A 22859-nucleotide genomic window follows, 5' to 3' on the forward strand; every position below is an offset into this window, starting at 1 on the left:
TTTGAGGAGAAAAGGAGCACCAGGAAGTATAGCATCGAGTCCACTGTTGAAGGGGCAGACAGATTAAAGGAAAGTGTGCTAAAAGAGTAAAAGAAGTGGGCTCAGGACAAGACCCCATACAGCTACGCTTCCAACTTTAGAAAAGGAGTCTTAAAAAGCACAGGTTAAGGAGTGCTGACCTTTAATCCCAGCACTCGTGGAGGCTGAGAGAGGTGGATCTCTGCGTTGAAGGCAAGCCTGGTTAAAGAGGGAGTTCCAAGACAGCCAAGCTTGGGCAGTGAAGGAAACCATCAAACTGAAGGCTGGTGAAAGTGTATTTGAGCAAGGAGCCATGTTCCCCCATAAGCAACAAGGGGCCATGTTCCCACATAAGCAAACAGTAGGACTTGGCTGCTTTGGTCACGTGGTTCTGGCTTTAGTCAAGAATATAAGAAATGGGTTTGCAATCTCCCTCCATAACTAAGGAAAGCTGCTGAGGCCAGGTTTGTCAGGGCTGTTCCCACATGGAGGTCTAGAGAGGCCACTGTGTGAGGCTGTGAAGGTGAAGCCTGGGTTGCCTTGGGGACCCCAGGTTGATGGAACTGCCAGAGCTATGGAATACTTACAAGGAAAGCTGCAGGGTGGGTGTGGAATCAACCCAGGAGAGAGAGGTGTGTTTCAGTCAACAAACCTGAATCAAGGTGGAGGTTTGAAGACTACTTGACGTCAGACGTGGAGATGCAGAGTTTAGAGTTTGCCCAGCTGGCTTTTGGTCTTGCTGTAGTCTAGTATTTCCTCACTGTGTTCCCTCCTCTCCTTTTTGGAATGGTGATGTATAGTCTGTGCTGTCATATGTTGGAAGTGTGTGATCTGCTTTTTGACTTTGATTGTATAGAGAGGTACAGTTAAGAGATGCCCTGAGTCTCAGAAGACTTTGGACTTTTAAACAGGGTTGAGACTGACAGGCCATTTGAAGTTGGACTGAATACATTCCTGCCCGTGATATGGCTTCAAGCCTGTGGGGGCCAGGGAGTGGGGTGTGATGGTTTGAATAAGAATGGTCCCCATAGGGGTTGGGGATTCAGACCCTGGGTTCAGTCCCCAGCTCCGGAAAAAAAAAGAAAAAAGAAAAAAAAAAAGAATGGCCCCCATAGGCTCATGGTAGGCTGTGTAAAGTTACCCTTGGGTGATTCAGATTCAGATCTCTCTGTCCCCATACCTTGTTTCAATCTAGACATGGCATTGTGATGCTTATACCAAGAATCTCCTGTCTCAGGTTTGTGTAAATAGTTCTTACCATTTATCCTCTGCCTTGTCAATAATGCTGATCATCCAATTAATAGCTGGACAGAATAGAAAATAGGGTGGGGCATCCTCCAGTGAGAGGAGGAGAGAAGGAGGTCAGAACCCGGGAGAATGGAGGGATTGGAATGATGACGAAGGGGTCTGAAGAGCCAGGTTAATAATGGTATGCAGGGGGGTTGGGGATTTAGCTCAGTGGTAGAGCGCTTGCCTACCAAGCGCAAGGCCCTGGGTTCGGTCCCCAGCTCCGAAAAATAGAAAAGAAAAAAAAAATGGTATGCAGGGGGCTGGAGAGATGGCTCAGTGGTTAAGAGCACCTGACTGCTCTTCCAGAGGTTATGAGTTCAATTCCCAGCAACCACATGGTGGCTCACAACCATCTGTAAAGAGATCTGATGCCCTCTTCTGGTGTATCTGAAGACAGCTACAGTATACTTATATATAATAAATAAATAAATCTTAAAAAAAAAATAATGGTATGCAGGTATCATGGGGCGGGGCTCGGAGTAGCCAGTTACCACAGATGTTTAAGATACATCATTTAACTGCTCAACTATTGAGGTGTAGACTTAAGTAAATCTTGGTTTATTTGTTAAGTTATTGGAGATTGGCTTAAGGTAAGTAAGTACAGCCACCAGATTGATTTACTGTTTACATTTATAGTAAGAGTAATTCTTTTTTTTTTAAAGATCTATTTTTTGTTTTATGTATGTGAGTACACTGTCCCTGTCTTCAGACACACCAGAAGAGGGCATCAGATCCCATTACAGATGGTTGTGAGCCAGCATGTGGTTGCTGGGATTTGAACTCAGGACCTCTGGAAGAGCAGTCGGTGCTCTTAACCGCTGAGCCATCTCTCCAGCCTAGAATTACTCATTTCACATATTCTTTTTCATTTATGTGCATTGGTGTTTTGCCTACATGTATGTCTCTGTGAGGGTGCCAGATGTCCTAGAGTTGGAGGAGTTACAGACAGTTGTGAACTGCCATGTGGGTACTGGAAATTGAACATGGGTCCTTTGAGAAAAAAAACAGCCAGTGCTCTTGACCCCTGAACTGTCTCTCCAATCTCAACCCATATTTTAATGCTTGGGGAGTAGCATTAGGAAGGGTGGCCTTGTTTGAGTAGGTGTGGCCTTGTTGGAGAAAGTATGTCACGCATTGGGAATGTCCCCAGAGTTTCAAATGTCCAAGACAGAACCATTCGCTCTTTCTGCTGCCTCAGAACTCAGCCGCCTCTCCAGCACCATGCCTGCCTGGGTGCTGCCACGCTTCTGCCATGATGGTCATGGACTGAACCTCTGAACCTGTGAGCCAGCCCCAATTAAATGTTGACCTTTATAAAAGAAGTTGCTGTGGTCGTTTCATAGCAATAGAAACCATAACTAAGACACTTAGAAATAGAAACTCTGTTACCTTTATCTCTTTCATAAGACCCGTGCTTGGCATAGCTTCCTGAGCACTGCAGAGCAGAGCACCAGACCAAAGCTATGAGGAGCTGAAAACTTTGGTTCTCACGTTGCACAAAATTAGATCAGTTTTCTGTCCCCGAAGTCAGTTTGTCACAGAAACTATTTGAGGTGAGTGGCTCAGGCCTTGCCTTTTTATTAACTCAATAAGGACATACTGAGCCCTCCATGGCTTCTAGCACTGCTCTGAACACGTGGGTTATCAGTCAACTAAAGAGATCCAAATTCCATCCCCTATCCCAGTCTGCTGCTCACCAGTGGGAAAGCACAGAAGATTGCTTGGAGCTCCTTCAGAGGAAGGAGGGGACACTGTGAAGTTGGCTGTTAGGGATACTGGAGTGTCCCCAGGGATGTAGAATGGTTGGTGGCAGGCAGCCAGTGAGCTCTCTGAGATCTTCCATGCAGGCTCTTTTCACACACAGCTCAGAAAGGTAAGCTGCCATTCCTGTGAACAAGCCTCTCAAATGCAGGCTGCAAGCCCTCACTGATCCCTTGAAGTCGGCTTGAAAACTTACTTTTACACATCTGTAGATTTCACACACGGCTTCTTAATGTTACCGCAGCAGCCTTCTCTTTCATTAAAGCTCACTCAGGTGTGGCTAGACCATCGGTTCATTAATTTACCTGCTGCTGACAGCCATTTCTGTATATCCCTAGCCATGAAACATTTGAACGGCAGAAAGCTGTACATGAACAGGGAGTAGGGAAGGCGAGGACTTGGCTCTGCCCCAGCTCCCCCGAGTATTTGTGTCTGCTCTGCCTCTGCTCTGCGGGCCGCTGGTCCTGGTTCATAGCTCAGAGTCCTAGACAGCAAGAGCTCAGACACCATGAGCTGACAGGAGCTGACCTGTTTGGGTTTGGAGGGTTTTATTTTTATGTTTGTTTTCTGTTTGTTTTTGAGATGGTTTTCATGGATCCCAAACTCGCTGTGTATGTGAGGCTGACCTGGTCCTCCAGCCTTCACCTCCCGTGCTAGGAGTACAGGTGCCACCATGACCCACTTCATCTGATGCTAGGAGTCAAATCCAGGCCAACTCCACCAGCTGAGCCATAGTCACGTCCAGTCAAAGCCAGGCGTTTTTTTTTTTTTTTTTTTTTTAAAGCAGGAAAAGCAAAGTGGGCAAGGCTACAGTGTGTGGTTTTTTTTTTTTTTTTTTGGTTCTTTTTTTTTCTTTTTTTTTTTCTTTTTTTTTTTCCGGAGCTGGGGACCGAACCCAGGGCCTTGCGCTTCCTAGGTAAGCGCTCTACCACTGAGCTAAATCCCCAGCCCCTACAGTGTGTTTTTTAAGAGAGCTGGTAACTTTTGAAAGAGCCGGTTTAGTTGCAGGTCATGGCATGCGGAGGAAAAGGATTGGGAGTGCAAAGACAGGAAAGTAAACTGTATTTCCGAGGCCACCACTGGTGTCTTTCTCTGACCTGCTGAGACAAAGTATGTCAGTGCCTGTGTGCCAGCCACCCAGAGAGGTCTCTGAGGAACTTCACAGTTTACTGACATCACTACAGTCCATCAGTCACAATTCCTTGTTCTAAAACTTAGCACTGATGGTGGAATATCCAGAAAGTAAGGAGAGAAGCCAGCCTTTCTACGACCATCTGGGTTATCAGCAAGTGCTGGCAAATACTGAAGGTGATTACTTAGGGTTAGTGGGTATTTATTGATGCTAGCTATAATTTTCATTAAAGTCCATCTGTCCTTAGGAACCTGGTCAACTGCTTTATTTTGACCTCAGGGCTCAGCTGGCGGAGTGGCCTAGTCTGGGGTCTTTGTAGCTGAGGTGGGGAGCATGCATCCTGTCCATCATGTCCATCACGTCCATCCTGTCCATCATATCCATCACATCCATCACGTCCATCCTGTCCATCACGTCCATCCTGTCCATCATGGCAGGTGGAAGGCAGAGAAACTGGCAGCCAGGTGGGGGAAGGGAACCTGCCCAGGGGCTCAGGAGACCCATCCAGCCCATGTCCCTCTGCCAGGCCTGTCCGTCAGCCCCAGGAAGGCTGTGTTCCCCACAGGCCGCATGTGACAATACCATGGCTCTGTCGTGTGTGGGCTGGCTCAGGGCGCTCCAGGCTGGGTAAACTGAGGGCAGAAACAAGGGCCTTTTGTCCTGCGGGCACACTCACACATGACTCTTCTGGTCTGGTTATACCTCCCCTTCAGTAAGTTCTGCTGGGACAAGGGATAGTGTTCTAGACACAGGCCCAAGAAGGCAGTCATGGTCAGGAAGCTAACCAGAAAATAAGCTGGCCAAGAATGGCTGTTGCTGGGGCTGAAGAGACGGACGGCTCAGTGGTTACGAATGCCTACTTGGAGAGGACCCAAGTTTGACACCCATGTTAGGTAGACTGTAAACACTTGTAACTCCAGCTCTCGAGGACCAATGCCTTGGGTTCCAAGGGTGTCTTCACTGCCGTGTCTCCACACGCAGATCACACACACACATAATTAAAAACAAAATAAACCTTAAGAAGAGTAGCCGTGAGATTGTGGTGCAGAAGGATACTCTGTGTGTGTTAAAGAGTCTTGCCAGTGCAATCCCCTAAGGGTATTTTTCAGGGAGTATTTTGAATGGCAGTGTTGACACGGTCGGGTACTTGGTCCTGTCTTCTTCCATGGCAGAGTGAGGCCGGGAAGGGACCCGCGGGCCTCGGCACGGGGGCTTTTCTCAGCCATGTGTTGGGCCTGCTATGGACTCGGGAGGACTGAGCTCTCATCACCTTCCTTTCTCCTGGCAGAATTTCTCCTCCCTAAGATGGAGCCAAGCAAGAAGATGGGTGCTGCTGGCGCAGCGCAGCCCAACCCACCCCTCAAGCTGCAGCCCGATCGCGGCGCAGCGTCAGTGCTCGTGCCGGAGCAAGGAGGCTACAAGGAGAAGTTCGCGAAGACAGTGGAGGACAAGTACAAGTGCGAGAAGTGCCGCCTGGTGCTGTGCAACCCGAAGCAGACGGAGTGTGGGCACCGCTTCTGTGAGAGCTGCATGGCCGCCCTGCTGAGGTGGGTGCCGTACATGGCTGCAGGCTGCCTGGGAGGGCACCTGCCCACCCTCACCTGTTCCTCCAAGACTTTGAATTTGAACGATTTTCAGTCCGACATGGGAGGGCACCTGCCCACCCTCACCTGTTCCTCCAAGACTTTGAATTTGAACGATTTTCAGTCCGACATGGGAGGCCTCTAGGGTAACTCAGGCACGGCTCACGCCCTGCCTGCCTCACATCCCACCTGCACAGGCCTCTCCCCTGACGTCTCCTTAGTGGTGTTAGCTCTCCGTCCACAGAGCTCCTGCTCCCCCACCTGCACTGCTGTGTTCTGTGCAAGAAGCTTATGTTTTATGGTGGTCAAATGATCATAAGTCCTTAAAGTTGAAGGGTGCCCCTGGCCAGAGTAGAGGAAGGTCGGGGTCACATGCAGAACTGAACAGGTGCTAATTCTGCATGCTTGCCTAGGGGGTACCCAGAGATCTGGGGTACCGAGACCCCAGAAGCTCATGAGTGTGCTGGGATGCTGTGGTAACATCACAGGGCAGGTTGGGAGTTGGAGGACAGAGGCGGAGCCAGCCGAGGAAGAGCTTCCTCATGCAGCTTTGGGTATTTGCTAGACGTTGTGCTTGGCACTCAGATCACCACAGGACACACTGTACCTCAGGACCCTCAGGACATATTAGCTCGAGAAGGAAGGCCACCCACATCCTTTTCTCACTGGTCACTCACCCCTGGGTGCCTGAGACCAAGGCCGAGGCCAGTACAGCTGTGCACCCCACACCCTCATCCCTCCAACTCACTTGTCCCACACAGCACACTTGGTTTTGCTGAGGGTGAAAGGACAGAGTAGGCTCAACACCCAACTCCTGTGGGACAGGACCTGGAAACCGCTTGTGCTCAGGCCGGGCCTGTGATGGGGTTTCCTGCAGGGTAGTGTGGCTGCCCTGGGCAGGTGCCATTAGTGTTTGCATACACAGTGAGCCCTCAGATAGCCGAAGACTAGTGCATCGAGGCCAGAGGACATCAGTGCCTGTGGTGCACCTCCCAGAGGCTCTCCTCCGAGAACCACTGCGGCACTGACGTGTCATTCGCATGTCTTCCCAGTGCGACTGAGTGATGAGCGTATCGCATGTTTTAAAGGCCGGTTGCTGCAAGCTAGAGCAGGCCTGACTAAAGGGAAGCGTTTGGTGCTGGGGGCGTGGAGGAGGGAGCTGCCCCTGCTCTAACATATTTACTTTGTTTCCTTCAGCTCCTCAAGTCCAAAATGCACAGCCTGCCAAGAAAGCATCATCAAAGACAAGGTATGCTTGCCCATTCATTTCCTCAGACGAGACTTGCTCTGTAGTTCAGGGCATCCCCAAGCGTAATGGCTCTTCCTGCCTCGGCCTCTGAGTACAGGGTACGCCACCATTCTGGGCTTTTTTAGGTGGCTGACACATTTCACATAGCTTGTGTTTGGTGCTGTGGAATTCAGTTTAAATTTTTACTCAATTTCTTATTGGAAGGAGGTGCACATGTGCTGTGCTGTGGTGTTCATGTAGAGGTCAGAGTACAACCTTGTGGAGTTCTCTCTTCTTTTAAGTCGGTCTAGGGATCAAATTGAGGTTGCCAGCCTTGCAGAGAAAGTACTTTACAATGATACAATGTATCAAAATTCAGTTGTTTTACTTAAAAAAAAAAAAAAGTTGCACACCTTTAATCCCAGTGCTTTCTGGGAATTGGAGGCCAGCCTGGTCTACAGAGCAAGATTCAGGACAGTCAGGGCTACATAATAGAGACCTTTTCTCAGAAGCAGTTATTATGTCCGTGCGGAGGTGAGGGTAGGAGGCTAGCTTAAGCCGGCCTTGAGCTACTCAGTAGCTGAGGTCCTGTCCCCATCTCCCAAGGCCTGGGATCCCAGGTGTGCACTCCCACATCCAGCTTTTGCAATACTAAAGATCTGACTCAGGGCTTCAGCTACTCTAGGTAAGCACACCACTACTGAGTTAGATCTCCGGTCCCTTGGGGTTGGTTGGTTGGTTTGTTGGTTTGAGACAGGGTTTCACTGTGCAGCTCTGGCAGGCCTTGAAATCACAGAGACCTACCTCCCTCTGCCTCCACATATGCAAAGTCCCTTGGTTTTTTCCCTTGGTTTGTTTTGATGTTGGAGATTGGATCTTCCACTGTGGCCCAGACTGGCCTTAAAGTCATATCGGCTCTCCTGCCTCAGCCTCCTAGGGTCGCAGACCTGTCCCACAACACTCAGCTCTTAGTTTGACAATGGTGCTGCATGCTCCAAGGCCCAGCGTGTGCTGTGTGAGCGCCTGGGCAGACTGGGTGTAGGGAAAAGTCAAACGGCCGTCAGTCTTCAGCCGTGATTTCTCGAGGCAGGCTGTCCTCTAGTCACTTGCTTTGCACATAACAGTATCAGTCTGACCTGCTAATTCATGGCAAGCTGTGTCCGGAGCTGTGAGAAGTGCTGAGATGCCTGTCAGGGCAGTGGCTGGCTGTGGCACTGCTGTCTTAGAGCATTCTGTCTCATACAGACACTAGGTTTTACCTCAGACATGCCACTGGGAAGGGGCTGTTTAAATTTGTTCTTGCTCCCCCTTACAGCGTCTTAAAGTTCTCAGACACTGAATGAGATCAGCTGCCCTCTGACCCCGCATGGCTGTCAGCATTGGCACACTTAGGGTGGCTACCACTGAGGCCTCCCTTATCTTCTTCCAGAAAAACCCCATCCCTTCCCTTTTCTCTGGCACACGGCCACCCACGTACTTCTAAGCCCTTCCAGGTACATTTGTAGCTTGAAACAGCTCATTCTTAAGGACTTAAATATCAATACAAATGTGTGTGATTCCAATATTTTGATTAATGAACCTAACAGTTTTTAAATGTAGGCTATTAAATTCCACACTAAGAATCTTGCTCTGGGGTTTCCTGTCCAAAGCACTTACAAGTGCTGGACTTGCTGGTCAGGGCAGCTGGGTGAGGCTGCTTGGCCACAGGGCCCTGTCTGCTGGGCTCCAGGAAGAAGGCATCTGATGGAACGTGTTCGGGAGAGTTAGGGGAGTTAGCCAGCCCTCCAAGCTGGGTCTTAGAAACTAGCATGTCTGCTGCGAAGACTCCAGTCAGTTATAAGAAGCAGGCCACGAGCCCACGCCTTTTTTAAAATGGTGTGCCTCCCTTGGTCTCACAAGTGACCAAGAGAAAGGAGTTAAAGCCACAAGCCAAGGAGCCCTTTTGAAGCATCTCTATTTCATTCACACCATGAGTCCCATTTCTTTTTTTTTTTTTTTTTTTTTTTTTTTTGGAGCTGGGGACCGAACCCAGGGCCTTGCGCTTCCTAGGCAAGCGCTATACCACTGAGCTAAATCCCCAACCCCATGAGCCCCATTTCTTTTCTCTCTCTCTCTCTCTCTCTCTCTCTCTCTCTCTCTCTCTCTCTCTCTCTGGTTTGGTTTTGTTTTGTTTTGTTTTGTTTTGTTTTGTTTTGTTTTTTAACTTAAGACAGGTTCTCTGTGTAGCTCTGGCTGTCCTGGAGCACACTGTGTAGACCGGCTGTCCTCAAATCAGAGATTCGTTCTGCCCTTGCTTTCCGCGCGGCCCTTGCTTTCCGCGCGGCCCTTGCTTTCCGCGCGGCCCTTGCTTTCCGCGCGGCCCTTGCTTTCCGCGCGGCCCTTGCTTTCCGCGCCGGGATTAAAAGCCACCGTGCCAGCTTCCATCTTAATTTTTGAAACAGGATCGCTGACCCTGGAGTTTGCTGATTGGCTGGCCTAGCTGGCCAGTGAGCTCCAGAGCCTCTCTCTGCCCCTCCCCCTGGCCCCAGCACTTGGATTTCAGGTGCACACCACCATCGGAGATTTGTGTGTAGTGCATAGCAGGCACTTCACTGACTGGGGTCTCTGTTTCGAAAAGCGTATCCGCTATCTGTCTCCGCCTGGACAGAAGGACTAAGTATTGACAGGTGGGAGCGTCTCGACGCCTGAGGACTGAGGCGCTGTGGACTGTTGTTAGAGACAGACTGCCTGTTTTCTAAAGAAAGGTAAAATTGAAGGCAAGCAGGTGTTCATTTTTAGGACACCGCTCAGTGCCAGCTCATCCTTGTAGCATTTATTTAAAGCTTCCTTTGGACTAAGACGCGGCTCAGTGCTGGAGTGTTTTCCTAGAATGCTCAAGGCCCCAGGACTCCATCTCCAGTGCTGGGAGAAAAGGAAATTAAAAAGGAAACGTTCTTTGGCGAAAACTGAGTTATAAGCAGCGTATACCCCGGAGGGCACCGAAATTGTTTTACAGATTGTCCCAAAATATCGTCTCCACAACTATCAGTCTGGTTCTCTAACGAGCATTTTGAGCAGTGCATTGAGCTGCCAATTCCTTTGGCAAGAGGTGCACTCCAGGCCGTCTGCTCCTTGTTGGCTGGGAGCTGGAGCCCGCCTTGTCTGGAGGCCGTGGCGGTGTTCAAGGACCTAGTGCTCTAAAATGTCTTCACCCCAAACGTCTTTTTGCTTACCTAATAAAAGATAGTGGTCACAGCTATATGAGATAAATGGTGTCTCTTAGTGGGGCCAGCTCCTTCATTCTACTTACGGAAATTAAGACATCCTTACTGCTTCCTAAGGCCCACTTAACAGTTGCTCTTCGGATCTTTAGAGTGGTTTAGCCCTGTCCAAAATTGCAACGAGTGAAGATTAGGAAGCATTAATCCTCTCACTGCTCCTCAATTCAGGTGTTCAAGGATAATTGCTGCAAGAGAGAGATCCTGGCCCTTCAGATCTACTGTCGGAACGAAGGCAGAGGCTGCGTGGAGCAGCTGACTCTGGGACATCTGCTGGTGAGCGCCAAGCGGCACAGAGGTGTCTCTGTGCAGAGGCTGCACTTGACCCCACCCAACTGTCTGCCCGTAGTGCTGAGCTTCCCCTTTAAACAGCACCATGCAGGAAGCGGCCAGTCCCTAGGACACACAGTTCCGCTTGATGACAGCCGTGATTGTTATCCTTCACCCTCCTTCAAATAGAAGATTGGAGTTGGGCTTTTAATTTCCAAGGCACTTTATTTCTACCATGAAACTTCACAAAACTTAAGGGTTGTTTGTTTTGTTTTGTTTGTTTATTTTATTCATAGTGGATAATTGAATTCGAACAAAGGGCTTGGGGTGGAGGGGTGTGTGTGCGCACACATGAGCGTGTGTGTGTGTGTGTGTGTGTGTGTGTGTGTGTGTGTGTGTGTCTAGCTTTTGACACTGGGTCTTGTATATAGTTGAGGTTGGCCTTGAACTCAGCATCCCCCTGTCTGAGCCCATTCTGAGGATTACAGGTCTGTGTAGCCACATCTTGCTAGAATAGCAAGTTATGGTGACAGAGAGGGAGTATATGGTCCCGTCTCACGTGCTGAAGAAACACAGTGAGCCTGTGTCTCTGTGCTGGCCGCTGTTGCCCAGAACCGCCTCGGGAGTAAGGTCACAGTGCTGCCGGCCTCTGCAGCAGGTCCAGGCTGCCCCTCACACCGCTCTTCCGCAGTAAAGAGCTCTGCTTTGCTCCCCAGGTGCACCTGAAAAACGAGTGTCAGTTTGAGGAACTCCCCTGCCTGCGTGCCGACTGCAAAGAGAAAGTACTGAGGAGAGACTTGCGGGATCACGTGGAAAAGGCCTGTAAATACCGAGAGGCCACGTGCGCCCACTGCAAGAGCCAAGTCCCCATGATCACACTGCAGGTGCGCCGCTGCCTGTGCCCGTCCCTGCTCGCCAGGTGCAGAGATGACGGTCCTAACCGGGAGAGCGGAAGGGGATTAAATAGCAGTTTTCATCTAACTTTATTTCAGAGTAAAGCTGTATTTGTTTTGCCTATTTTGATTTATATGATTAACATTTTCCATTGCCTTGATTGACTCATTTGAGATGTCAAAAAGAAAGAAAGAATGAAGAATGATGACTCAAAAAAGGTAGAATTTGTAACTTGTCCAAAGAATAGCCTCAAATTGTGACGGAATGCCTGCCTTCTCGCAGCTGCCTGACACAGCCATCACTCACAGCAGGCTGTTTACCCCGCAGTGTCAGAGGCAGCTGTCTGTCTGTCTGTCTTGGAGAGAGACGCGGACTAAATGCTTCCCTGCCTTGCGGTTTTGGCGCAGTCTGCCCTGTGTATGCAGTGGAGTCATGAGACCCTGAGGGCGGAGTAGCAGTTTTAAAAACAGTCATTGGTTGAGTAAGCACTGGTTGTGTACCTACTGTGTGCCGTGACACTCCAGGCCGTGGAGTGCTTGCAGGTGGCTAAGGGGGAACTTAGGATGTGTTAGGAGAGCTGGGAGCCCTGGCCAGGCATTGCTTAGGGACCTCTGTTGACAGTGGTGAGAGGTCATCAGTGGGGGGACTGGGTTACAGCTAGGGCACAGGGTCATGGCTGAGTGTCTGTGTCTATCTTAGAGCATGTCTGTCATGGCCACATGGAGGAGGTTCCCTACCCCGTGGAATGAGGTGTGTTCTGCTCTACTATCTCAATGCTCCCTCCCGTCACTGCATCGCCTGAAAATACCATAGACATTCCCAGTTACCGAGAGCTTTGAAGGACTGTGTCTTCCCCTCTGGTGTCTCAGTAGCAGTGAGTCAGGCACTCAGGGAGCAAGTGCCGTTCAGGCGCACGCGTTAGTGCCCTGCTGTCAGAGATCCGCTTTCCTTATTGCAGAAATCAGTTGTTTGCAGAGTAGACTCAAGTAATTAATTTTTATTCGAGAAGGAACTGAAAACGTGTCACTTAAATACCACATAAGTTGCTGCCTCTGAACCCCAGGCAAGAGTCAGGAGGGTGCGTGGTTAACCACGTGTTCACAGAAAAGGGGATAATTTGATGTTATCCTCGGTCTGCAGTCTGAGAAAGGAGAAGCAGGCACACAGCTAAATTTCTGCAGTGTGGAAAGAACTGTGACCATAATGTGTACAACACACCAATAAGGCGGTCGGCTCATGAGGTAGGGCAATAAGGTGGTCGGTCAGCTTGTGTGGTAGGGCAATAAGGCGGTCGTCGGTCAGCTCGTGTGGTAGGGCTAGGGAAGATCAGAGAAGGAGCAGGGCATAGCTCATTTGGGTTTGTAATTGGCAGCCACAGATCGGAGAAAAAGAAGTTGGACAAGAAGGCAGTTTGAGATCTGAAGTTCCCCCAGAAATGACTGCTCCTTGTAATGTCGGGAGACCTTCCTGAGGGCAGCTAGCTGCAGGCAGCTTCAATGGCATTGCTAGGATGCTTTTATTATTGCTTTAGCTTGGTTCGCCTTACTAAGGATTGAACTCAGGACCATCCTCACAGACCAGTTCTTAATTTTTCTTATTTTAAGACAAGGTCTGACTGTCCTTGAGATCACCAATTTAGCCAGGCTGGCTTTAAATTTGGAATCCTGCCTTGGCCTCCTAAGCAGCTGGAGTCACCAGCATGTGGTACCACAACAGCCATTTGTTTTCATTTTGTTTTGAAATAGGATCTTGTATTTAAAAAAAAAAGCCCAGGCTGGTCTTAAAGTCACTAGATACATAAGGATGTGTGTGAACTGCTGCTCTTCCTGCTGTCACCTCCTAAGTACTGGGATCGTGGGTGTGTGCCACCACTACCTGCTAGGTTAAGGCCCGTATTCTTTCTCCTCTGGTTTTCAGTTCCTTACAGCCATACTGAGCCTGAAGCCAGAGTGCTGAGCACGCTTGGCTAGGCAAGCACTCCACCTGTGAGCTGCGTCTCCAGCCCCAGCAATAGTGGCACATCTCACGTCATTGCACTTCCCCCCTCGGTGACACTGCACAATCCTGACACTGGCAGAGCAGAGCACACTCCGTTTACAGAACTAGGAACATTCTGGGACTTGCCCTGGACCTCTTCTTCTCCTGTGTAGTACGAGCATTACATCCCCAAATATTTTGTTTTTGTTTTTGGCTCTAATATATTTAATCCCTCAACTGTGAGGCGTGTCATACACTGTATAAGTTAGGACCCGTGACACGCACTGCATTGCCAGCCAGCAGTGTCCAGCACAGGATCAAACTGCACACAATTCTTGTAGCAAATCCTATTTTAATAAAGTCCTAAATCAAGCCAAATGAAATGTTTTGTTAGGCATACATAAGTGTGTGGTGACGCCTTTAGATAAAGACAGAAATGCAGAATTCTGCATGCTTTAGTGGTTACTTCATGGAAGTAAGCATGGAGTGGGCGGGAGGGTTGATCATGTGCACACATGTGTGATCAGACTTGTATTTGTGCCAGGCTTGGGTGTGTACACTACAGTCCAGGACCCAGGAAGCAGAGGCCGGGACTCAAAGCTACACTGTTTCTAGATAACCAGTCTTCCTACAACAGCTATGAAATGTATCAAGTTTTTGTTTTGCTTTGTTTGTGACAGAGTCTCATATAACCCAGCCTCCCTGAAACTTGGTGTGTAGATCAGGCTGACCCCAAACTCACAGAGATCTACCTGCATTTCCCAGGTGCTGGGATTAAAGACCTGTGCAATGTGTGTGCTTGGCCCGTATTTTTGTTTGTGCTTTCAATGGTGCATCAAAGGCTTCAACTGTTACCACACAGAGTTGCTAAATATCACACAGCAGGTTGTGACCATCCGTAACTCCCTCTTCCAACTTTCAAATGCGCCTGGCACACATGTGGTACACAGCCATACATACGAGGAAAACACTCCTACACTAATTAAATAGAATAGAAGTCATAAACCCAGGTGCTGTCAACGTTCCCAGCAGCAGCCCTGAGAGAGTACTTTCTTCCCTTCCCTAGATTCTCTTGGTTGCCATTGACTCTTCACTAGTGGCTGCTCCCAAGTCCTTGCTTGGATGCCAGTCATGAGACATAGGGCCTTGTCCCAATTCATGACAGCTGCAGAGAACCAGACCCAATAGGTCCCATTCCAAGGTTCTGAATGTGCATGATCAGGGTTATGGGAGGACAGTAGTCAACCGTTATGATGGGTAGAAGCCTAGGGCAGGCAATCAATGAGAAGAAATATTCATGAGTAGTAAGAGGAGTCCCAATATCTGAGCTGCAGGATCCCACGTGGTATCCTCCCCATAGACCGCCCTAGATTAGAATGTGGTAGAATTGGTAAACTGCAGGAATTTGCATTCTTGTGATAATGAGAGTACAGACTGGGGTCAGATTATTAGAGGGCAATTTGGCAGCAGTTCATCAAAATCTATCCTTAAAAATGTGCATCTTTTGATGCTCTTAAAACCTTCTTCTAGATATTCTCACATAAGTGTGCAAAAGTACATACAAAATTGACCTCCTAGTCTGTCCTCCCCGCCCCTCCCCTTCCCCTCCCCTTCCCGCTGTACCTTAACCTCCCCCAGTGCCATCCTGGTCTGCTCCCTCCACTCTGCCTATGTTGATGAGTCAACAGGCAAGCGCGGAGCCCAGAGAACAAAGATGGGAATGTATGGTTTCCAGGGGCTGACAAAGTCCCTGTGAGGCCTTTACCATGTTTCAGAGTCCCTCGCTGCTCTGTAGCCTGTGACCTTGGCCCTGGGGAGGGTGGTCTGCTCATGCTTGGTTTACAGATGTGGTAGGTATCAAAGGAGCAAGACATATTACTAGGGTCTTCTACTGAAACATACAGGATGCCTTGACTTTGTGTCCTTGGAAACTCTGGATCCATGCAACCCGACATGATGGGGTCCTTGTGCAGGCTGTCCCTTCAGGTCGGCCCATGATTGGGCTCTCCCTGTCCAGTCAGTAGGGAATGGTAGTGGACTTGCTCACTAGGTAATCTGGAAGACTCTGAGCCCCTGCTCTGCAGATGCAGGGTGCATACCTAGAAAGCCCAGGCCTTCAGGATTTCCTTTGAGATTGAGCCTGGTACCCTTGCAGGCCAGTGTTCTCTGTTAAACACTTCCCTTGTGTGGGCCACCATCTTTGGCCCTGGACCTACCTAGTTAGACCGAGACTGAAGCAAGTGTCATGATCCATTCATCCACCTAAAGACAAATGTTACCGAGGGCCCAAGGAACTAGAAACCCTGCTGAGATTCAGAACTGTGCGGGGGGCCTGGGAAGGATGCTGAGCGTCCTGACCGAGCAGGATTGCTATGCTGGCACTCCTGTCTCTGCCTTCAGTGTGGGTCTTTCCTGGGCCCTTGGTTGTGATGTCCTGGACAGAGTTCTTGCCCTTGCTTTGTTTATGGACAGGTACCCCTGGCAGTGAGATTAGCAATCCTATATGTCTTCTACAGAGCTAATAATCTTACCATTTCAGTAGGGCCTAGTCCAAACTTGATCCATAGTTGTGTACTAAAGATAATCTTGGTAAGATTTCAGATGCATCCAGGAAACTCTGCCATTTTCCCATATTAGAAGGCTGTCCTATCCAGACTCCACATTGAAAAGCCAGAGAGAGAATTAGAGTATGGGCATTTGACCAACCTCACATTGTCCATCAAGCCTTTGACCTGTGGTCTGCTGGGGAGGAAGCTGATGGTCAGATGCCACCAGCCATATTCTTCACAAGTTCCTCTGAGTCACTTATGACCTGATGTCTCGAGGTTCCAGACCCTCTCATGCTCTGATGTGAATGTCACATGGTGATGGTATACCAAGCTGCCTTTGTTTCTGTGTTGGAGAGCTGGTGGGCATTGTCCAGGATGGGCTTTGGTGTTCCAGAGTTGCCAGATTTCCTTTTTCTTTGTAGAAACATGAAGACACGGATTGTCCCTGTGTGGTGGTGTCCTGCCCTCATAAGTGCAGCGTTCAGACTCTTCTGAGGAGTGAGGTAAGGCACAGCCAGGGCCTAGTCAGGAGCCCTGTGATGTTGGATCCAGTGTACTGTAGGCTCTACCCTTCCGAGTTACAGGCATCTAGAGTCTTCATGATTGTGGCAATGTGTGTGACAGGAAAGGCAAAACTGACAGGCAGTTTGTGGAAGTCAGAAGCAAAAGGTAAATTCAGGGTTGAAAATATTAACAATTGAAAAAATGTGAATACTTTATCTACAAATGTAAAGAAAGGTGATACTTTGGTTTTTTTTTTTTTAAGCACTGTTTTTAAATCTATAAAATAATGGATTTCTTTAAGATTGTCTCAGAAGAATGAATTCAGACCTTTGACCACCTCGAGGGCAGGACAGTGCTAGATGGAATGTTGGTGCTGATTACAGGAGCGTCTGTGTGTTAGAGCATTCTTAAGAGCCCTGTGAGGAGCCCCAGTGACTACACATTGCACCCTGCCCATGGACTCCTGTAAAATGGGTAGATTTTTATCATTGGTCTTATTTGATCTGCCCATATGGAAAATTCCAGGGATTCCCAACTTTTTTTTTTTTTTTTTTTTTTTTAAGATTTATATGAGTGGGGCTGGGGATTTAGCTCAGTGGTAGAGCGCTTGCCTAGGAAGCGCAAGGCCCTGGGTTCGGTCCCCAGCTCCGAAAAAAAGAACCAAAAAAAAAAAAAAAAAAAAAAAAAAAGATTTATATGAGTTCACTGTCACTGTCTTCATGCACACCAGAAGAGGGCATCTCATTACAGATGGTTGTGAGCCACCATGTGGTTGCTGGGAATTGAACTCAGGACCTCTGGAAGAGCAGTCAGTGCTCTCCAGGCCCAGTTCCCAACACTTTTTACTTGAGACCTGACCTGGAACCCCCGTGGCTGCTCTGGTTTTTGGAGCCTGGTCACTGGAGTCTTCTCCAGCAGCCTGGGCATCCTCCTGGGCAACTGGAGAAAGGAGACCTGTGATGGAAAGGGAAGGCTGGTGTAGCCTAGTCTAGGAGGAGACAGTAAGAACCCTGCTCTCCTAGGTACAGCCTCCCAGGACAGGGTGGGTAAGATGGGTGTCAGAACTGCAAATGTGCTCCAGGGAGGAGCTGGGGGAGAACTCGTAAATGATCCACACCAGGTCACTAGGAGATCCTTTGATCATGTATAAAGAGTCGAACTGCTGAGGCAACTTCCAGAATTTATAACCCTCACTTAAGTTCTGTCTGCTCCGAGCTCTGGATTGAGATAAAAATTTGCCTCTTGGTCACTTTTATTTCAAAATAAGATTTTAGACTACATTTCTCTTAGTTTCTGGTGAAAGGCGCTGCTGGACTGTGCAGTGCTCTCTGCTGTACCGGAGCTTCTGGACATTTTCTAGGGCCGAGTGTACAGATAATGAAACCAGTTAGGGAGAGGTAGGACAGTGTGTTTACTGTGGAAATGCCTGTCAGAACTGCCTGCCCTGGTTGTAGCATTAGAAGAGTTAGTAGGTGGCATCTGTAATAGTAACAGTGGCCCAGTTAGACCTTCAAGGCTTAAACAAACTTGGTGAACAAGAGCCTCCATGTGCAGGTCCATGCTGACCTGCTGGCCTGTGGGACCCTCTGGTGACTTCCTCCAAGTCCAGCCCAGGGCATCCTGGCTGGATTCAGGGACACTTACAAGGATAGGAGGATGCTGGCCTTTACAACTGCCTGGCTAACAGGCCCTTTGCTGTATGGCTGGTTGTGGTGGGGGCCTCAAGGACCTTTTCCAGGCTTCCTTTCCCCTGAGCTGTTGTAGATGAGTCAGTGAGCAGAAGGAAATGGGTCTCTGGCTGCCTCAGTCCTGAACACCAGGCAGAGAGAACAACCACCCTTGTTCTGGGAGACTGGGCGAGACCCCTAAACTATGCAAGCCTGTGCCCAGCCACATCCGCACGGGAGCTGTGAGAAGGCCCCAGGCACAAAGTGCATTCCAGCCGGCAGCCACACCAGCCCAGATACAAGTGTGTCTTCAGAATGCATCTTTCTAGTTCCCTTGTCTCTTGCTTGGGGCATCCTGGAGCTAAACAAGAGGCTGTTTTCTCCCAAGTAGCTTAGATTTTCCAGGCACTCCTAATTTTCCCTGTGTCAGTTGAGACAGCGTAAGACTCCCATTGTTAGACTTGCTGCAGGAATCTTTGGAAGGCTCATAAGCCTCTGAGTGTGCAGGGGAGAGGCTCGGCAGTGCAGGAGTGATCACCTCCAGCCCTTTCGAGTGTCCTGGTATGCATACATCAGCTTGCTCTGGAGATGGCTTATCTTGTAGGCGTGTGACCACTGTAACCCAGATGCTTTCTGATTTTTTTTTTTTTTTTGTGTTTCGTACAGTTTTTGTTAATAGTCTTTGAGTGTGCGTACTGTTTTTCCTTTTTCTTTTTTTTTTTCCCCCTTTTTAACCTCTGGCACTTCAGACGGCATGTGACAGTTTGAACAATTCGTTCTAAGAGAATTGGAAGTTTAAGAACTGTTGCAGTAAATGTATTTCTGTATATCGGTGTGTACACGTGCATACTTGTGATGAAACTGTATTTTACGCCTGAAGTCCAGCGAGCAGATGATGCGTACACACCTGCAGCTGATAAACAGCCTTCGTACCAGTACCCGGATGCTCTCTGTGCCCTGATATGTTTGAACATTTTCATGCAAACGTTTGTGTCACAACTCACGTCTCTTTCCCGTTGCAGTTGAGTGCACACTTGTCCGAGTGTGTCAATGCCCCCAGCACCTGTAGTTTTAAGCGCTATGGCTGCGTTTTTCAGGTCAGTATCCACCGTTTGTCCTTCCCAGTTACTGACATCCTGCCACTGAAGCAAGTTCTCATAGTATTTTAACATTTGAGTTCTCACTCTTTTAGTCTTTGTCATGAAACCAAGTCACCTGCCTCATGAGTGAAAGGGCCACATACGTGCAGCAGGTGTGTGCCCCCTTGCCAGGCATCCTGAGACCCCCCGGGTGGGCAGCATGGGGAAGTCAGTATCAGACTGCTGCCCTGCAGACAGCTCCAACCGTAAGAATGGATGCAGTGACATCAGCCGGTGTCAGTGACTGTTAAACTAGTGTAGCGTTGACATCATCTGTCAGCCATTAGTGAGAGAATCACACACGGGCGTCTAGTGCTTTGCCCTCACATGTGTGCTGACTCTGCCCCCTGCCAGAGTTGGATTTGACTGGACAAAGCCTGTAAGAAACCTGCTTCCTGGAAACCGGCAGAAACCTGTATCTGGTTTTCAGTTTTTAAAAAATGTACCTGAGAATTGCTAGTGAGTCAAGATTGAGTTTTTATTCAAATATATATCCTAATTTTTATCTACCAGAAGGAAAGATAGATATGTTACCCAGGAAGTATTGTACGTTTAGTGTGCGTATTGACAGTGTGTAGTCATGGAGTCGGTACGGAGACAGCGTGTTTCGCTGTCACAGCTTTTGTTGAGAAGAGGAGACGCTGAGAGTGAGCGTGAGGTCCTCCCTTGCGTTCGTCCAGGAGGCGGCTGCACTCCCTGTTCTGTTGTACGTAGCTCCATCCGTCCTCTGTGTGTGCGTATGTATGCTGACACGGAGCCGCGCTCGGGTCAGCATGGACGGAGACAGGCTCTGTACAGAGTATGTACCTTGGAGATCATGAGAACACTTGTTCCCATTTCTTAATTTCCTGGCATCAAAACAAATTATATCCTCATACAGATTGTTTCCTCGACTGTGCACGGCCCCACTTACCGTGCTTGCTCTTGGCTTGAGTGGTCTGCATCTCACGTACTCTGTAGATTGTCTATGTTTGTATGTAAATTTCTTGGCACACCCAGCCTGCCGAGGCGGTGCCTTTCTGGTTACAATGCTGTATCACAGTCCATTGGACCACTGTAGCAGCACCCGGCTGCGGCTGTAGGTTCCAGAACGTTCTCTCTATATATCTTCATGAGATGATTCGTACAGGAACAGGAGAAGTTTCAAGTTTAGCACCTTGGTTCTGCAAGTATGGAACTGATGAGCAGTGTGACCTCAGGTCAGCGCTGCAGCGTCGCAGTGTAGCCTGGGACGCCGTGGGTGAGGCCTGGGATCCCGCACACAAACCAGCCCTTCCTGTGTAGTTGCTTCTAGGGTTGTGTGCTAGGTTTCCCCTTCCCTGAGTGCCGTGACTGGTTGAGAGTCACCCGCCGTTGCTCTTGCAGGGTACAAACCAGCAGATCAAGGCCCACGAGGCCAGCTCCGCGGTCCAGCACGTGAACCTGCTGAAGGAGTGGAGCAACTCCCTGGAGAAGAAGGTAGGCTGGGCCTCTGGCTTCTGTCAGATTTGTAATGCTTCCAACTATTTGTAGAGTAAATCTATGTTGTAATTATCAATGGTTTTTAAATGAAAGGGCCAGCGTGAAGAGATTGCCAGGAGTCAGTTCTGTTCTGGAATCTTGGCCTTCTGTGTAGAAGTGTTTGCTCCTGTTGAGCTACCAAGCAGCATGCAGTGGCCACGCTCCCTCCTCCTCCTTGTGGGTCATCCTAGCACTGATCTAGGACAAAGATTGTCCCAACTCCCGTCCTCTGGCCCTCAGCTCCATAGTTGTGTGAAAAGTGGCCACCCTACAGGTGAATTACCTCTGGTTGTTTCGGCACTGATCACCATGGAGACGGGTACTCAGGATGGGTTAGCCCCAAGTACTGGCTAGCTCCTCAGAGCAAGTCTGCCAGTCCCGTGTGTCCGGTTACTAGTGTCACACGAGCTACAGCATGCCTTTTGTGAGCCCCAGGTAGGAAACCTTTGCCTTCTCCATGTTGTTTGCCGTTGGTTCTCTTGGCAGCTGTACTGGCTGCATAGACAGCACCGCTACCAACCTCCTCCCCGCCCAGGGCTGAGCCTGCAGCCAGGTTCTTCCCGTCAGAGTGCGCCCGGCTTGAGCACTTGTTGGGTGGTGTTCACCCCACAGCAGGATGTGTTTCCATGAGAGAAAGGTGAAACGAGAACCGACAGGAGGAATGGTTATGGGCCCACACTCACTGCGGCTCACTGACGTTCAGTACACGTTGATTAAAAGCTTGTAGCAGAAGAGTATCAAGGACTGATAAGGGGGAAAAGAGCTGACAAGAGCCACTTGGTGGTGGCACACACCTTTAATCCCAGCACTTGGGAAGCTGAGGCAGGCGGAATTCTAGAACACAGGGCTACACAAGGAGACCTTGTCTCAGAAGCTCTTCCTTTTACCTGGTTTCACCCAGGTGGTGCAGCACATAGCAGTAATCCCAGCCCTCAGAGGCAGAGGGAGCAGAGGTCAGAAGTTCAAATCTAACTGCATAGCAAGTTCAAGGCCAGCCTAGGCTCCCTGAGAGCCTGTCTCAAAAGAAGAAGTCGTTTTTGCCTTGTTTTGTTCATCCCTTGCTTCATTCACGGCAGTGTAACGGCAACACAGGCGTTTAGTGGCTCTTGAGGTGTGTGCTGGTTGGCCAGTACACCAACCCAGGAGGTACTGAGGAAAAGGATGTTTTAAAGCTGTGGAAGTAGGTCCCGGTTTCCCCACAGGACTGTTACTCTGCGTGTCTGGAACACCTGCCTGCTAGCCTGTGGCGCTCATTTGAGAGCCAGATGAAGGCAGCTGCATGCAGGGCCCCCGGGGCTTTGCTCTCTAATGTGAGTGTGAATTCATAGTTCAATGAGGGAAATTCTGAAGGGAGGGAACCAAGACTACTTGATATGATGTGTGCGCATCACTGTTAGCTGCTTCTCTTCACCCAGTGCCTGGCTGGTGCAGGAAAATTGGCATTTTGAGAAGGATCAGTGATGTTCTTGTTTGAGTGACAGCTGCACTCAGGTGAGGGTAAGAAGAGTCTGGGGACCTCAGTCTGGATCTCCAGATGGACTGATGGGACAGTGCCTGTGAAGAGTTTTGTGACGCTGCCACTAACACAAGTTACAGGTTGGTAGTGTAGGAGCTTAAGGCCTTACATGGCGAGAAGAAAGCTGGTTTTCCCGTAGTCGTGGAAAACGAAGGCATGTTTGCCTGTGGGATGTGCAAGCTTGGTCTGCTCTGCTTTCTTCCTGTTTTTGTTGGTTTGGTGTTTTTGTTTGCTTGGTCGGTTTTTGGTTTTTCAAGACAGGGTTTCTCTATGTAGGTTTCTCTATGCCCTGGAGTTCAGAGATCCGCTTATGTCTGCCTCCCAGTTACTGGGACTGAGGGCGTCACACCTGGCTGACTTGGCTGTTTCTGCATCAGAGTCTCTCTGGGTGTGAGCTCTGTTTCTGAGGCCCAAGGATGAGTGCCTTGGTAACCAGTCCAGCCTCGCTCCTTGTGTGTGGGGTGCAGCACTACTGGGCAGATGGGGCCTTGCAGGGCATGAGCTCACATTCATTGGGCCATCATTGGCCTTTTAAAGATCCGTCGATAGTGATTGTATATCTTGTATTGTATAT

At 49.2% G+C, this 22859-nt stretch overlaps 1 protein-coding gene across 4 annotated transcripts in view; it reads left to right on the forward strand.

Annotated features, from left to right (window-relative positions):
* Positions 1 to 22859, forward strand: part of Traf3 (Tnf receptor-associated factor 3) — a 100629-nt gene that overhangs the window by 65386 nt on the left and 12384 nt on the right. For 2 of the 4 annotated variants that reach the window (XM_087553977.1, NM_001395112.1), the window contains 7 exon segments: positions 5490 to 5748; positions 6982 to 7033; positions 10441 to 10545; positions 11256 to 11423; positions 16382 to 16462; positions 19153 to 19227; positions 20635 to 20727. In XM_087553977.1, the coding sequence (XP_087410103.1) occupies positions 5507 to 5748; positions 6982 to 7033; positions 10441 to 10545; positions 11256 to 11423; positions 16382 to 16462; positions 19153 to 19227; positions 20635 to 20727 (816 nt within the window). In that variant the 5' untranslated portion in view covers positions 5490 to 5506. 4 annotated transcript variants of the gene reach the window in all.

This window comes from Rattus norvegicus, chromosome 6 (assembly GCF_021556685.1).
Source record: "Rattus norvegicus strain SHRSP/BbbUtx chromosome 6, alternate assembly SHRSP_T2T, whole genome shotgun sequence".
Classification (NCBI taxonomy): domain Eukaryota; kingdom Metazoa; phylum Chordata; class Mammalia; order Rodentia; family Muridae; genus Rattus; species Rattus norvegicus.